We start from the raw sequence: 17,444 nt of genomic DNA, 5'->3' as shown, positions 1-17,444 counted from the left end.
ACAAGAACGGTTTGACCTAAAAATATCAAAATTGAAATTACTGCGGAAACAAAGACACCTACATCTTGGATGCCCTTGCAGGGCTCCAGACTGCGACCAAATGGTCGCATTTTGCGACTAAAATTTGAGAGTGTGCGACTGAATTTTACATCCAGTCGCACATGTGCGACCAGTAAATTTGCCTCACGTTAAACGCATGGTTAAGCGTGGAAGGGGCGCGTCAATGAATCCGGAATGAGTGAGTGTGACAAGAATAGAGAGCGCGCGTGTCTGTGGGAAGGAGACGGAGACAAATATAAATATAGCTGCAAGCAGCCATTACCGGGGCCAAGCGCAAGAAGCGGCAACAGATGCCCTCATGGGTGGGAGTGGCAGACCAATTGCAGCAAGGAGCAATTAAAGACATTTTAAGATAATTTTGGGCAAATGGCCAAAAAATCATATATACAGTAACTTTTAAGATGATTTAATGGATTATCACTTTCGACCAATAGGTGGCGCAGTTACGAAATCGATGTGATGTGGTCAGAGTGAGGTGACAATGACACATACAAAGTTTGGTGTCAAAATGTGAAGGCATTGCAAAGATAAAGACTTAATAGTCATTTTGGCAGCATGCCTCAACTTTGCTGCTGCGGTATACGAAAACGGTTTCCTCTATCGTCACGAAATCCATAACTTTTAGTCGGCACGGTATGGAGATGACACGATTCGATTTTGGTGAAAATCGGACGAATGGTCTAGGAGAAGTTCGAAAAAGAAGGTTTTGAAAGTAAATAAAGATGGCGGACAGGAAGTTCGTCCAAATACGTCAAACTTGGTATCTATGTTCTCGGCATGACCCAAGGAATCTATTAAGACCAGTGTCATTACAATAAGCACATTTTTAAAAAAGTTATTAGCATTTTTGGAAATGTAATTTTAACTTTTGACCAACAGGTGGCGCTGTCTTGAAATCTTTTGAGTACCTTCAAGGCAAGGTGCTGGTAACAAATTCTGAGTTTCGTAATGTTACAGCAATGTGTTCATTAAGTATAGCATTTCACATCACAAAACTGCATTGAAATCAATGGGATTTTCATGTTTTGTTCTATTATAGCGCCACCAAGAGGCAAAATCCCACAATTTTTTTCATGTGTCCTCAGAGTGAGCCCCTACATCTGTGTGTCAATTTTGGTGAAGATATCTCGATTAACTTCAGAGTTATAGACATTTATGTGAAAAAACACGTAAAAAATGACCGCTACGTGACTTTGATTGAATTTTACGACCCTTTACTATCAATATTTTGGCATTTGGGCATTGGCGTATAGCTATCGACCTATGTTTCCAATTTTCTGACGGTGGTTTCGTCTCGATCGGACTAACGGTTTCGAAGATATCGGCAAATGTTTTTTAAGCGCTAAATCACAACGCTACACAAACCGTAAGTCGAAACCTAGCATATTTGGTATCTCTGGACTCGGCAACGATTCAGGACCTCAACGAGATGACTTCCGTGAAAATAAGTCAACCACAGCCAGAATTATAAGCATTTGAAAAATAAATTTTACCACTAGGTGGCGCTGTTTCGAAACTTCTCAGGCTCCTTCAGGGCATCGTACTGATGACCCATACCGAGTTTCGTAACAATTCGTTCATGCGTTCAAAAAATACAGCATTTTAGCACATAATTCAAAATGGCCGACAGCCAAAATGGCCGATCTGGGAAAATTGGATATCAGTCGACTCGGCATGACGCCCTGAATCTAAAGAGACCAATTTTATGATTTTTGGACAAACCGTTCAGAAGTTATGAGCGAAAATAGCCGTTTTTCATATCTCCGGACCAGTAGGTGGCGCTGCGCCGAAACGCAGCATGTAGCCTCAGGTCATGCTTGTGATGACATGTACCAAGTTTGGTCTGAATACGATTAAGCGTTGCGGAGATACAGCCTTACGTCTGTTTTCGCAAGCGCTACGTAAAATTAATTTGCGCGTTTATCGAAAACCGTTAAGCGAATCAACTTGAATTCCATACCTTTTTGTCGGCACTGCCTGGGGATGATCTGGTGCAATTTTGGTGAGAATCGGACAAACCGTCTAGGACGAGTTCGCAAAAGTAGGTTTTTTAAACAATTCAAAATGGCGGCCATATTTTTATGACGGAAAATGACGTCATAGGGTGGGATCGAATCGTCATGAGCTCAGGAATCAGAGGAAAAAAGAATTTTGTTGATAGGCCTTACAGTTCAAAAGTTATTAGCATAATGATTTTGAAATTTTGGACAGGTGGTGGCGCTAGAGGCAATGAGTTAGAGACACCAAAATTGGTGCAATTACTGTTGGGACTGTCCTCTATCAGAATGTCAAACCGGAACAACTTTCCCGGATACGGTTCTATGGGCTGCCATAGACGCCCAGTCGGAAGAAGAAGAAGAAGAAGAAGAAGAAGAAGAAGAATAATAATAAGAACCGGAACAGATACAATAGGTGCCTCCGCACCTTCGGTGCTTGGCCCCTAACAAGCTGCTATGTGCGTCTGTGAGCGATCTATCGACTCGTTACCAAGCAGCGAATGCAAACAAAATGAAAGTGGAACGAAAATACGCTACTCATTTATGCTTCACGGACCGTTAATTATTCCGGACCAATAATAGACAGAGCAGCGCATAGCCTTTCTTATGTATATCAATGGAGCAGCGCCCCGAACCATTGACAGTAAAATAAAGACCCGAACTTGCCAGTCGCGGGCCGATCTCGCTCACGCGACACTTACTAGGAGATCCAGTGAAGAAATCCATTGAATTCGCCTCAGAATTAATAACATCATCGCTACGAGATCCAGTGAGAAACATTCCGATTCGGCGCAGAGTTCTGTTATAAACCATAGATATCAGATCAAACAGTGCTGACGTGGAAACTTATAGAAGGCTTTCAGTCCACAAATCAGCAACATTCACCATGGATTTAGGCTAATGTAGTAAGTAACTCTAACCATAAATATGATGACAGAAATAGTCAAACGCAGCCTACACATCTTTTCTAGCACTTCAAAACTATAATATCATATATAAATGCTTTTTTAAATTTATTTTTTATGTGATGACCAACACATTTTTTGTTCATCCTTCAAAGATTGTCTTAAAACTAAAAAATGTAAGATGTTGGATAACTCTTATTTAAACACTTATTTAAAAAAAAATACCATTGTAAACAGTAGGATGTTTATTGGCTATGTTCACTTTTTAATATACATTTTTTCACTCCTTTTGTTTTTTTATTAATATTAAGACATTATGAATGATAATAATAACAAAAGTTAATTTCATCTACACCCTAAATTAAGCTTAGTGATTTATTGTCAGCCCCAGTGCTACCAGAATTTTTTTTTTTTTTTTTTTTTTTTTTTTTTAGAACTCAGTGTGAGTTCTCATTTGAGATGATGCTGCCCTCAAATTTGAGTCTGGAGCCCTGTGAACTTAAAATAAAACTGCATATCGTAATATCTGTACGTTAAGTCTCTTTATTATTAAAGAATTTGTCAGTATTACAGTTATTTTGGGGGAAATTTGAATAATTGCATTGCAAGCTGATTTAAGGTGTGCCCCTAAATTTTCTGCTTGTGCTCCTAACATTTTCAGTCAGGGCCAACAGCGCTCCTAGTAAAAAAAGTTAGTCTGGAGCCCTGCCTTGAGGTAAGCTAAAACATACCAAAAATTAATTTCAAAGTGAACTATCCCTTTAAATTTAAAGTTTGATAATTTTATACTAACATATATATATTTTTGCATATACACATTTCAATATTTATTGTGTATAACTTATTTATTTGATGCCACAGTGCTTATTTGTGACATCAATCAACAATTTCCCCAAATTATGTTGGGGTTTTTTTTTCAAAATGTTAGCATTCATATTTACCCATGAGAAAACCATCAGTGAATTATGAGTCATGTAATGTTGGAAGGAGTCCATTATTCCACAAATGTTTAAAATGTCATTTCCATCACAGCATGCATGGGGATTTGAGATTTAGTGGATGTGACATTTGTCGGTTCAGAAGAAATGTCAAAAGTTGATGGACGTCGTGTTAGAGGACAAATTAGATAAATGAGAGTGTGGAAAGTGCTTTTTAAGAGACTCTAAAAGTGCTCAGTTGAAAGAATGTGATGTAATGGTGAACGCTGGATAGCAGAAGCGATATTGGAAGGACAGAAAGAAAGATCTCTAATGTGTACCGTCCTCCAGCTATACGGCTCAAAATGCAGTTACAGCTGCCGCTCTCGTCTCCAAAATGGCAATTCAGCTTCAAGTGTTTCCCAGATTGTCCAGGAACATTAAAATGTGCAATCTAAGAGTAATTATGTGGAAATTTCTCCCGCTGAAAATCTGCATAATCACTTGGCTTTTTGTAATCTGTGTATTAACCAGCGCTTGGCGTCCGCAGCCCATCTCTGGAAGCACAAGCTTTGTGTGCACTGGAGCCTGAAACTAGCTTTGTTTAATCTACAAGAGAAAAGCACTACAGGCATCAGAGCCATTATGACAATGCGCTGAGAAAGCGTTTGTATCGAGAGCCCTCAAAAGCTTAGGAGAAATCTGACCAGAACAAATACTTCACAAAAGACCCGCGTTTGGACAATGCTGCTTTTTTTAGTTTGCGGTTGTGGAAAGATCAGGGGTGTGTTTCCCGAACAATGATGTAACTACTCGCTGCTTTACTGCCATACGATGAAGAAATCAACTAGTTTCCACAAACCGTATTGTCTCAAATTTGTCATTTAACCACGTTGGTTAACGATGTCACGCACGATGATTAAACTTATTTTAATGAATCCTTTTGCGATAGAATTAATGCTAGATTTTTTTGATATAAATAATGAACATGGCATCTGAGGACTCATTCTCATTTTTCTCAGTTATTTTGCTTTATTTCCAAATTGAATCATAAGCTTGTTCTTATAGAGCACGTACGCACATGCGCACTCTTCAAAAACATACTTTAAATCTCTTGACAAACTAAAAGACGTAAAGGACATTTGTATGTATTAGAACTAAAAGATGTCAGCTTGCTTATTTTGCTCAAGATTTATTGAGTCCACATGTCATGAAAACATGAAACTACTCTTCTAACCACAGGTCGAGAGCTGTCGTCCCAAACACACAACTTTGCGATGCTGTTTACTATGGTTTGGGAAACACCGACTCGTTGAACTGCTGATAACGATGGAACTTGCGACCATAGTTGACTAACGATGCTTTCCGGAAACACACCACTGTTCAGGCCACCGTGAATCTGGACTAGACTGGTTTGTGCTGATCTAGCTGGGGGACTTTTTGCTTTAAATAGACTGGAAGGATTGTAAAGTGCATTCAGCCATTTTGTTGTTTCATTTTGTTTGTTGGTAACGCATTACAATAAGGTCTCATTTGTTAAAGGGATACTCCACTTTTTTTGGAAATAGGCTCATTTTACAACTCCCCCAGAGTTAAACTGTTGAGTTTAACCGTTTTTGAATCCATTCAGCCGATCTCCGGTTCTGGCGGTACCACTTTTAGCATAGCTTAGCATACATCATTGAAGTGGACACGACCATTAGCATTTCTAAAAAAAAAAATGACCAAAGAGTTTCGATATTTTTCCTATTTAAAACTTGACTCTTCTGTAGTTACATCGTGCACTAAGACCGACGGAAAATGTAAAGTTGTGATTTTCTAGGCTGATATGGCCAGGAACTATACTCTCATTCCTGCGTAATAATCAAGAAACTTTACTGCCGTACCATGAGTGCATCAGGCGTAATGATATGACGCAGCGCCTGAAAATAGGCCACCTTCCGTCAACACAACGTAACTATTTTGAGTCTACAGAAGAGTCAAGTTTTAAATAGGAAAAATATCGAAACTCTTTGGTCATTTTTTTTTTAGAAATGCTAATGGTCTTGTCCACTTCAATGATGTACTGTATGGTAAGCTATGCTAAAAGTGGTACCGCCAGAACCAGAGATCGGCTGAATGGATTCAAAAACGGTAAAACTCAACAGTTTAACTCTGGGGGAGTTGTAAAATGAGCCTATTTCCAAAAAAAGTGGAGTATCCCTTTAACATTAGTTATACCATGGTCTGGGTGAATACTCGATTCTGATTGGCTGCAGGGTGTCCGTTAAAAAGTGATGGAGGACACCTAGTAAAGGAGTTCTGGTGAAACTGACTGTTTACCGTTCGAAATTAATAAATAAATGCGCTGGCTGCATCAGCTGTGAGTAACCATAGCAACAGGCAGTCAAAGTATCCGTTTACAATTTATTGTATCAAAACAAACATCTAGTTAGCCGTTATACATAGCCTACTAATACAACAATGAGCGACTGTTATTTCTTTAAACCTTTTTGGAGAATTTGTCATAAAATACGTTAACTTTCTGGCTCGTGAAACCAAGTTATTGTTTGTAAAAACTTTAGATTTCGATTGTAAAACTAATTAAAATATAAACTAATGTTTTAAAAATGTGTTATTTGGCAAGTGACCATGGTATAAGCGGGTTAATGCCCTTCGAGGTGTCTATTGTCTGGTATTAATGGACTTCGGCGGAGGCAACCGTCCAACGTCCAATTAATACCTGACAATGGACACCTCGAAGGGCATTAACCCTTACTTAATGCATTAGCTAACATGAATTAACAATGCCTATGTTTGGATATATTTCTAACTATATGATATAATGGATATATTTCTAACTATGTGATGTAATGGATATATTTATAACTATATGATATAATGGATTTATTTCTAACTATATGATATAATGGATATATTTCTAGCTATATGATGTAATGGATATATTTATAACTATATGATGTAATGGATATATTTCTAACTATATGATATAATGGATATATTTCTAACTATATGATATAATGGATATATTTCTAACTATATGATATAATGGATATATTTATAACTATATGATGTAATGGATATATTTCTAACTATGATGTAATGTATATATTTCTAACTATATGATATAATGGATATATTTCTAACTATATGATATAATGTATATATTTCTAACTATATGATATAATGTATATATTTCTAACTATATGATATAATGTATATATTTCTAACTATATGATATAATGTATATTTCTAGCTATATGATATAATGTATATATTTCTAACTATATGATATAATGTATACATTTCTAACTATGATGTAATGTATATATTTCTAACTATATCTTATAATGTATATATTTCTAACTATATGGTATAATGGATATATTTCTAACTATATGATATAATGTATATATTTATAACTATATGATGTCATGTATTTATAACTATATGATGTAATGTATATATTTATAACTATATGATGTAATGGATATATTTATAACTATATGATATAATGGATATATTTATAACTATATGATATAATGGATATATTTATAACTATATGATATAATGGATATATTTATAACTATATGATATAATGGATATATTTATAACTATATGATGTAATGGATATATTTCGGTGTATGAATGAGTGTATGAATGGGTAAATGTGAGGCAAAATGTAAAGCGCTTTGGTGGCCATTGGGTCTGTGAAAGCGCTATATAAATGCAGTCCATTTACCAATCTATATGATGTAATGTATATATTTATAACTATATGGTATAATGGATACATTTTTAACTATATGAACTTACCAATCTGGTTTCTGTTGTGTGAGTAGAATGCATTGACCACAGCTGCACCAATAATCCACCTAAAACATTAATAGAGACAGAGAAAAAAAGCAATTACTCAGTGACGGGTCAAGAGAGGAAAATGTCTTTTCAAGCTTATATTTATGTGTTTCGTACATGTCAGGATCCACGGGCTCCCTCAGCTTTTTATGACCTTTCTGGGCTGATGCTGCCAGGTTTTCCAGAATGTTTTCAAAGTAGTTCTCCTCACTGAAATTAAGCTGCGAACAGAAACATAATAGCACATATCGGAGATGCATCATTCTTGTATTTATGTAATGAGATACAAGTTGCTTTGAATGGTGTTTTATTTTGAGCTCAAGGTTCTCCGAGTTTACATACATGTGTGTATTCCTCGTCTAGTTTCTTATTTTCCTCCTCAAGGATGTGGTCGGGATAACCGATCTGTTCCGATATCGCCATGGCCTGCAAAACAGGAGGTTGGAAAGCGAGAATAGCTCAGACTGTAGGATAGTAAGAGCAAATATAATAATATTAATAATAAACCTTATTTGCAGCACATTTCATACAATAAATGCAGCTCAAAATGTTTTCAATAAAAAAGCATTATAGTAAACACCAAAAGCAAATAAAAACACCATAATTAATATAATGTAAGATTAAAGATCAAACCCACCTAATAATGATAATAACAAAAGATCAAATCTATATACATAAAATGCATAACAAAAATGGAAGTTAAAAACCAAGCTAATTGTGTATAGGATAAAGTGGGCTTTTCCAAACTGGGATTTGTGAGGGAACGGCAAAGGTTTGTGAGTTGATGAAAAGGTAATAATTAATTAAATTTTAAAAATAAAAAATTAAATAAATAAAAAGTATCAAATTAAAACACTAAAAAATTGTTTATTTATTTCATTTGTTTACCTGCATGTCGTGTGACCATAAACCGACATTAGAGAACCATACACATGCAAATGTGTAAATATTTTATTTTAAAGGTGTTCAGCTGACAAAAAAGTTTGGGAATCCCTGGGATTAAGGAATGAACTCCAGAATTTTGTTGTGGCCATTAAAACCATCGTACCTTCTCTCTGGCCTTCTCCTTGGATTTTTCATCCATCCAGCTCAACTCTTCCAGTGTTTCCACATAAGCTTCCTGAATCTTTTTGATCAGTTCACCCACCTGAACAACAGCGGAGAGACACGTTTCACGTAAACAGGAAATGGCCCTTTTTTAAATAGCAGAAATAGCTATTATAGTTGGCATATCATTCAATTAATCTAATTAAAATTATTTATACAATTATTTTATAAATGCATTAAATACAAATTATAATACAAATATTATTATTATTAAAAATGTAATTTTATTAAATATTATATAATAAATAAATATAAAATCAGCTTAAAATTTTAACTGATTAATAACACTAATTGTTTAAGGGAATAATATTTATTTAAAAAAATTTTTAGAAGGCCTATGTCATGTCAGTTTTCCAAAGTCGTTTTCCATAATTTCAATGAAAGATGATGAAGTCATTAAGATTAATTTCGACTTCATGCTGCACTTTAAAATGAATAAAACTATTTGACTGTCCTAGAAATACTATATAAAGCCACATACATCTTTATATTCAATGCAGAGTTACATAAAATCATCCCAGATTAAAAATAAACTTAATAAACTGAGATGACTAACAGTCAAATCGCTGAACCCATCATTGGAACGGTCTAAACAATCCATTTGTGTGATTGTTCTGATTGTGTAAAGCAGGGGTCTCCAACCTTTTTTCATTTGAGAGCTACTTTTTAAAAATGAAAGTGGCCGAGAGCTACTCATGTAATACAATACTTAAATCTCTGAAATAATGTCTCATAACTCGCATATTAACAACTATCTAAACTGTTTTATACCTAAAAGGGTTTTTGTATGCCTATGTCACCCTTAAATGTCAGAGAAAAGAACAGAATCAGAGATTATTTTTTTTATAGAAAATTGTACTTTGCATATTATATTGTAAAAACACATAATTATAGTTGATTTTATAGTTCATCATGACTAGATATGAAATGGCATGATAATTTAATTTCATTAGTGACCAAAATGATCACGGTAATCACAGATTCCTGTTCAAAAAGTACTAATACTACACAATGAAATCAATTCACTAAGTTGTATGTCGAAAACCAGCAAATAACAAATAAATCCGCATCAATATGCACTTTTTGTTTACATAAACATTAAAATAATAACATTAAAAATCATGGCTAGATTTTAAAGGAGTGTCTTGCAACATGTTATCTAGCCTACTGTACAAGTATGTACAAGTTCAAATAAAGTTTTGACAAAAAATGTTTTATAAAAATATAAACCTCACATATTTCAGCCTTTAAATCATTTTTATAAAAAGAATGAGCCAAAAAAGATAAATTACTGACTTTTACAATGCACATTAGCTTATCTTTTATTATTAAGAGTAAAATTCGATCTGATTTTCCCGTGGCGTCTGTCGTTGCTATGCAACCATGCACTGCGCTCTCCACAATGACAAATAAGTTTTAGTAGCTAATAGATTTCCACCACCGAAAAACACTTCCTGTAGCTCTGCTACAAGATTTATTTACGGAGAAGAGAAAAACACCCGTAGTGTTTGGGTGCACCCCCATCCTTCATGTTGACTGAGCTTTCAATGTTGTTATGGAAAGGGTGAAGCTGATTGGTTGACCTGCGGTACGTTTGCGGCATACTGAATAGTTGCATTTTTTTCATCTCGCTGCACCTGGAAAAAAATAGCGCGTCGCTTTAATTATGAGCGCGCTTGCCTCGCACCTACATTTGAAATAACGAACTTGAGGACGCAAAAGACTCGATATGTGAACGGCTCCTTGACGAGCAACCTCCAATCAGGCCACGAGCTAACGTTACTGGTAGCTCGCGAGCGACGTTTGGACCCCTGAACTAGAGTAAGTCAGAGTTCACCTAAACTTATCTAAACTCATGTATAATGAACAGAAGATATTGTCATTTTTAAATATAAATATATAAATATATGCTATATAAATGCAACAGGTGTGATTGAAAAAGAATATCAACAGAATACAATTACATTTCAGACGCAGCTCACTACTGAGTTGTGCTATTTTTAGACCAGGCCTGCGGGCGACTCATGTGGTCCCTGGGGGCGACCTGGTGCCCGCGGGCACCGTGTTGGTGACCCCTGGTGTAAAGCATCGAAGGAGGATGTTCCTGTTATGTCTAGGTGTGTGTTTTTAGGGCAGAGTTGATGTTTTTAGTGTTACCATGCGTTTGCTGTTTCCAGAGAAGGTTTCCCGGACGTAAAGGGCTCCGACGGCGTTCTCCATGTTGCCCTGGACGTAACGGACACAGTCTCTCCATCTCGCCTCCTCTACTGTAGTGCCATGCAAAGCCTGAGTGAACACACACACACACAATGCAATGAAGAAAAATGGGACCAAAATAAGGGATAATATACATCCAGTCGGTTGTTATCGCAGAATAAACTCTGACAGGATGATCAGGACAGTCTTGCATCAGCCTGAAGGGGTTTATTCTGAGATAAAAACCGGCTGGATGTACATTATCCTGCTTATTACACAGCTACTTGGCACACAAGTAAATAAAGACATGAAATATTGTCGAATTATTAGATCTTTAAACACAAAGCTTCCACGGAGAGAGCAGTTGCGGCGCGGCAAGTTCAAACAAGACGGACATTTAAGGGATACGGTACAGTCATACCACTTATTACACAGCGATTCGCCACAGAAATAATTATCGAGATATTGATATTGATTTCAGATTAATTACCTGTTTGTTATCTTATAACTCAACAATCGTCGCAAAATGGCAGCAGCTTCGTTTGTATGAAACAAAAAAGAGCGAGTCCACGATCCTGGATGACATAATTAAATAACTGTACACAAAATATTGAGTAATAATTCATTTTAATATTTTATTGGCTCACCAAACGCAAAACTTATTCAAAGAAAAAACGTTCTTAGCAAGCGTATAGTTACGTCAGTTACACGGATGAGCCTGCGTTAACAGGTTTTACCAGTTGTTATTGGGGAATAACATACCGCTGGATGGAGCGATTGCCCAATCAGAATCAAGTATTCCAGAGAGCCGTGTAATATCAGGGCATAACACAACTTGGAATGTTGCAACTGACCAATCAGAATCAAGTATTCCAGAGAGCCGTGTAATATCAGGGCATAACACAACTTGGAATGTTGCAACTGACCAATCAGAATCAAGTATTCCAGAGAGCCGTGTAATATCAGGGCATAACACAACTTGGAATGTTGTAACTGACCAATCAGAATCAAGTATTCCAGAGAGCCGTGTAATATCAGGGAATCACACAACTTGGAATGTTGCAACTGACCAATCAGAATCAAGTATTCCAGAGAGCTGTGTAATATCAGGGAATCACACAACTTGGAATGTTGCAACTGACCAATCAGAATCAAGTATTCCAGAGAGCCGTGTAATATCAGGGAATCACACAACTTGGAATGTTGCGACTGACCAATCAGAATCAAGTATTCCAGAGAGCCGTGTAATATCAGGGCATAACACAACTTGGAATGTTGCAACTGACCAATCAGAATCAAGTATTCCAGAGAGCCGTGTAATATCAGGGCATAACACAACTTGGAATGTTGCAACTGACCAATCAGAATCAAGTATTCCAGAGAGCCGTGTAATATCAGGGCATAACACAACTTGGAATGTTGTAACTGACCAATCAGAATCAAGTATTCCAGAGAGCCGTGTAATATCAGGGAATCACACAACTTGGAATGTTGCAACTGACCAATCAGAATCAAGTATTCCAGAGAGCCGTGTAATATCAGGGCATAACACAACTTGGAATGTTGCAACTGACCAATCAGAATCCAGTATTCCAGAGACCCGTGTAATATCAGGGCATAAAAGAACTTGGAATGTTGCAACTGACCAATCAGAATCAAGTATTCCAGAGAGCCGTCTAATATCAGGGAATCACACAACTTGGAATGTTGCAACTGACCAATCAGAATCAAGTATTCCAGAGAGCCGTGAAATATCAGGGCATAACACAACTTGGAATGTTGTAACTGACCAATCAGAATCAAGTATTCCAGAGAGCCGTCTAATATCAGGGAATCACACAACTTGGAATGTTGCGACTGACCAATCAGAATCAAGTATTCCAAAGAACCGTTTAATAAAAATAAATAGAACCTATTGGACTGAAACAGTAGCATATCACCAAAAGTGGGTTTTAAAGCCGGCGAAGTTAAATGCCATGAGAGCTCTCCTCTGTTTGTGTTTGTTCCGAGTGCGACTGACCTTTCTGTAGTGCGCTCTCACGTCTTTGAAGCGACGGCTCATACTGTTGACCCTCTCCATGATGAGCATCCATGCCAGATAGTTCTGCAGCGTCCTGCCGAGATCACAAATGTGCACATCATTTAATCCCATACAGCACAAAAATATGCAACGTGCATTTTGACATTTACATTTCTTACATTCAACTAACGTGTTTGTTGTGGATTATTGAAGCAGTGTTGTTATTGCTAACCGAAAACTAAAAACATTTTCATTAAATGAAATATGTTTAAGAATTAAAATTGCTAAAGCTAAACCTGAAGTAAAAACTAAATAGAAATATTTTTTAAAAATGAATAAAAACAACAAAATTACTAGAACTAAATTCAAAATTAAATTTGAATAAATACTATAAAAACTTGATTGCAATGTAAATCACTTTGGATAAAAGCATCATAAATGTAAATGTATATTAATAGTGTAGAGAAGATCTCCTTAATAATTAAATTGTTCCTCCATATTAATATGATTAAATGGAGCGCAAATTAGTCTTAATCTCAATATGAACTCAAATTCTATGCTATCCGCATTCATTTACTCATAGGGTCTCATTCATGAAACACGAGCAGAACGAATTTGTGTGTAAATCGTGTGTAAAGTGGTTCTGGCGTAAATTTTCGGATTCATTAAAATGTTCGTATTTTCCAAATGTTAGTTGGTACGAAATAAATCTACACCTGCTCCAGCCACGCGTAAATAGTGAGTTTAACCTCCGAACATTTTGCTCATTAATAACTAAGGCTGCATTTTAATTCACCTTAATCGGGTACATATTTACACAGCATTTTGAAAAAATATTATATATAGTAATTACATAAGGTTTTTCTTTTTACTTCTGGGACTGTTTGATTAACAGATGAAACTCCAGTAACTGCATCTGTAATCTTTCTTTAGGACCTGATACGCCACTATGTAGCCTACGCTTGAAAATAAAATGTGGTGTTTTGAATGAACTTCTGATAATAAAACTTAGATTTCTGCATCTGAGAAATTTTTCTTTTTCATTCGCTTTTGAGAAGACATGTTGAAATCCTTCGTTTGGTGTCATAATATGATGCCCATATATAGTTGTAAGTCGGATTTAATGGGCGGGATTTATGGTAATTGAGAATGAACGTGCACGCGCATCCCATTTGCGACTGATTGGAATTCATTAACACACACACACATTTCACTATCACATCTGACGTTTACGAAGTAATTGTGAATCAGGAGATGAGTTTTCAGGAAGGTCTCTTTACGCGCAAATCACTCGTATATTTACGAATGTTTCATGAATGAGACCCAATGCGTGTCAATTATTGTCTCGTTCTTTTTTCTCCTTTTAGCAAGTTTAGGATCAGGACAGGTGACAAAGTTGATACTTCAGTGGGACATTCACCTTTTAAGTTGTCTCACTTAACCTCTGAGCAATATGTTATTTCTTCTGGATGGCCATTATTGACATATTTTTCACGTGTTAAACAGCGTCAGCTAAGAACATCACCTGTGGCTGTGCTTGGAAAGAACGTTGCGGAGCTTCTCCAGGTAAGGTGAGCAGTACACGACCATGGGCTCTTCTGGTCGCACCGTAACTGACACGCTGGACATGATTCCCTGGATGTAGCGCGTCCAATTAAAGCCCTGACATTTCATAAAGAGAAACGAGGAGCATATGTGCTCTAATGAGAAAACAACGATCATTTGGAGAAGTAGGATGTGTTCCTGGATCAACAGGGGTTTGTGGGAAAGTGCAAAAACAATAAACAATAATAATAAAAAACTGTAACTATAATATATAAAACTTGACATTATTACATTTATATTCTGGCTTCTAAAGACTGGTGGGAGATCATGACATGAAAGGGATAATTCACCCAAAAATGTAAATTCTTTCATTAGTTAGTCGTTCATGAGAGCACCACGAAGCAGAGGGACAGAAATCAATGATCAATGTTTAAAAGCCTAAATTAATTATGTTCATCATATAACCTGATCGAGTCTCTTCAGAAAATTTGGACTAAACCGCTCAATTCATATGGATTAGTTTTACGATCTCTTATGAACTTTTTGAAGCGTCAAACTGGTAGTTGCGTAGCTGTCAATGGAGGGACAGAAAGCTCTCAGATTTCATCAAAAACATCTTCATTTGTTTTCTGAAGATGAACTGAAGTCTTATGGGTTTGGAACGACATGAGGACGAGTAATTAATGACAGAATTGTATTTTTGGGTGAACTGTCCCTTTCCTCGCAATTATTTTGTTGTATTAACAACCATAATTTCTCTTCAGGTTTACACTGTTTAAAAGTTTGGGGTCAGTGCGATTTTTTTAAAAAGACATTATTATTTTTTTCAGCATCAAATGAATCAAAAGCGACAGTAAAGACATTTATAATGTTAAATGCACCAAATGATTTGATTTCTGAAGGATCGTGTGACACTGAAGACTGGAGTAATGGTGCTGAAATTTCTATTCTCATAGAAATATTTAAAAAGTGTAATACTATTTCACAATATTACTGTTTTTACTGTATATTTGATCAAATAAATGCAGCCTCTGTGAGCAGAAGAGAAAAAATCTTACAGAAACCTCAAACTTTTGAACAGTAGTGTATATTATAACAGCTTTTACTGGTGCAGTTTTCATTGACTACACTAAAGCCTGAGGGGGACCAAGTGTAAAAGTTAAAAAATCCCCTTCCATTAAAACCCCATGCTTTTCTACACTTACATTGAGGTTGAAAGCTTGCTGCACTTCTCTCAGTGTCATTTTGTTGTAAAGCACGGTGATGTCATTGCGTTCTTCTGCGGGTGAGGTAGCCTGTTGAAGCACGGGGCAGAAATCAGATGCAAGTGTGTGACATTTACAGCACCAGAACGCATTTCAGACACTCTGGCCAACTTCGAGCGTGTTATTTTTTTGGTTGTTGTGTTTTACCATCTCCAGTTAAACTCACGTTTGCAATGTCTGTCTCCAGCTCCAACACTTGAGTCATGTCCTCCCACACGCGCTCTTCATCTTGGGTCAAGTTCCTGTCTTCTCGTGCGATCCTCGCCATGGAAACCATGAACTCCAGGTAGGACTCGCGCACCTGCCCACAAACACGGCGGAGGATCTGCTGATTCGTGTAATTATAACGAAAGCATTGAGGGTGAGAATGGCTCTCACAAAATGACACAACGTACCTTCTTATAATTCCCATCGCTGAGGTAATAATCTCTTGAAGGCATTCCTAGTGCTGGCTGGTCAACCTGTGCAATCAGAAAGACGTAGTTAAATGATAAAATCATTTGTTATATGACAAACAATCTTCTATTCGTTATCTGCATCGCTTTTGGGTGAGATCATCCAATAGTGCTCTGTTCATAATTAAACCAACATAAAATCACACTCGGTTTCATTAACGCTCCAAATGGCATTGTAATCAGGGTGTATTATGTGAAATAAATTGCAATTAGCCACTGTGTGTTTTGAAAGGTGATGTGCCACTAAAACAACCAATCTATCAAACCGACAAGTACTGATGTGATTACCAGGGCATCATAAAGCAATACCATGCTACTTTGATATACACCATGATGCTGAATGATTATATGCTAATCTTTAAATGTACGTCCAAAATCATGGTATTGAATATAGGTACACGTCCAGAAAACCATAGTACCATGATAAACATGGTATTTCTATTGTACATACAGTACAACCAAAATGGTATTACCATATACACAAGGCCTAAAACCATGGGCGGCGCTAGGGAGGGGCTAGCAGGTGCTTCAGCACCCCCAAGAACATTTACTATTAATTAACTGCACTTCAGCATTGTTAATGTTAATTGTTTCAATATTTAGAGAGTCAGGCCCACTATATGTGTGTTGTAGCCATTAAATAAGCGCATTTAATTTCATTTTTGTTAAAATATTATAATGTTTTTTTGTTGTTTTTTACATATGCTGATTATGAAAATTCAACAGCATGAGTAAGATGCGCGATATATCGGAAGATATGATGGGTCAGACATGATTTTGACCACTAAATTTACATTTTCACATTTACATTTAGTCATTTATTTTAGCAGACGCTTTTATCCAAAGCGACTCAACTGAGGACTAAATCAAGCGAGTCATCGTGAAAAGGCAAAAACAACGCAAGAAGTGCTCAAAATACCAAGTTCGGACATTGCTCGGAGTAGCATAAGCCAGACAAGCGAGGATTTAAAGGAAAAAGTTTTTTATTTTTATTTTTTTATGTTAAGTATAAATTAAGTTTTGTTTTGTAGAAAGCCTTTTTTAAAGTGAATTTCGTTTTGTATAAATTGTATCTTAATTTTAATCAATTTTTCATCAACCAATTGACTGGGTATAATAGCC

At 36.3% G+C, this 17,444-nt stretch overlaps 1 protein-coding gene across 1 annotated transcript in view; it reads right to left on the bottom strand.

Annotated features, from left to right (window-relative positions):
• The window catches only part of mmel1 (membrane metallo-endopeptidase-like 1), a 33,166-nt gene that overhangs the window by 8,352 nt on the left and 7,370 nt on the right, over positions 1-17,444 (bottom strand). The window contains exons 9-18 of the mRNA XM_056255286.1: positions 16,263-16,328; positions 16,034-16,168; positions 15,808-15,897; positions 14,583-14,719; positions 13,058-13,151; positions 10,999-11,127; positions 8,783-8,881; positions 8,077-8,160; positions 7,852-7,955; positions 7,696-7,754 (exon numbers count right to left, since the gene is read on the bottom strand). Coding sequence (XP_056111261.1) covers positions 7,696-7,754; positions 7,852-7,955; positions 8,077-8,160; positions 8,783-8,881; positions 10,999-11,127; positions 13,058-13,151; positions 14,583-14,719; positions 15,808-15,897; positions 16,034-16,168; positions 16,263-16,328 — 997 coding nt within the window. The remainder of the gene's footprint in view (positions 1-7,695; positions 7,755-7,851; positions 7,956-8,076; positions 8,161-8,782; positions 8,882-10,998; positions 11,128-13,057; positions 13,152-14,582; positions 14,720-15,807; positions 15,898-16,033; positions 16,169-16,262; positions 16,329-17,444) is intronic.

The sequence above is a fragment of the Rhinichthys klamathensis genome, unplaced genomic scaffold, assembly GCF_029890125.1.
Source record: "Rhinichthys klamathensis goyatoka isolate OS25496 unplaced genomic scaffold, OSU_Roscu_1.1 h1tg000120l_1, whole genome shotgun sequence".
In the NCBI taxonomy this organism is placed as follows: Eukaryota; Metazoa; Chordata; class Actinopteri; order Cypriniformes; family Leuciscidae; genus Rhinichthys; species Rhinichthys klamathensis.
The sequence above is the reverse complement of the archived record's forward strand: the minus strand, read 5'-3'. Positions and strand labels throughout refer to the sequence as shown.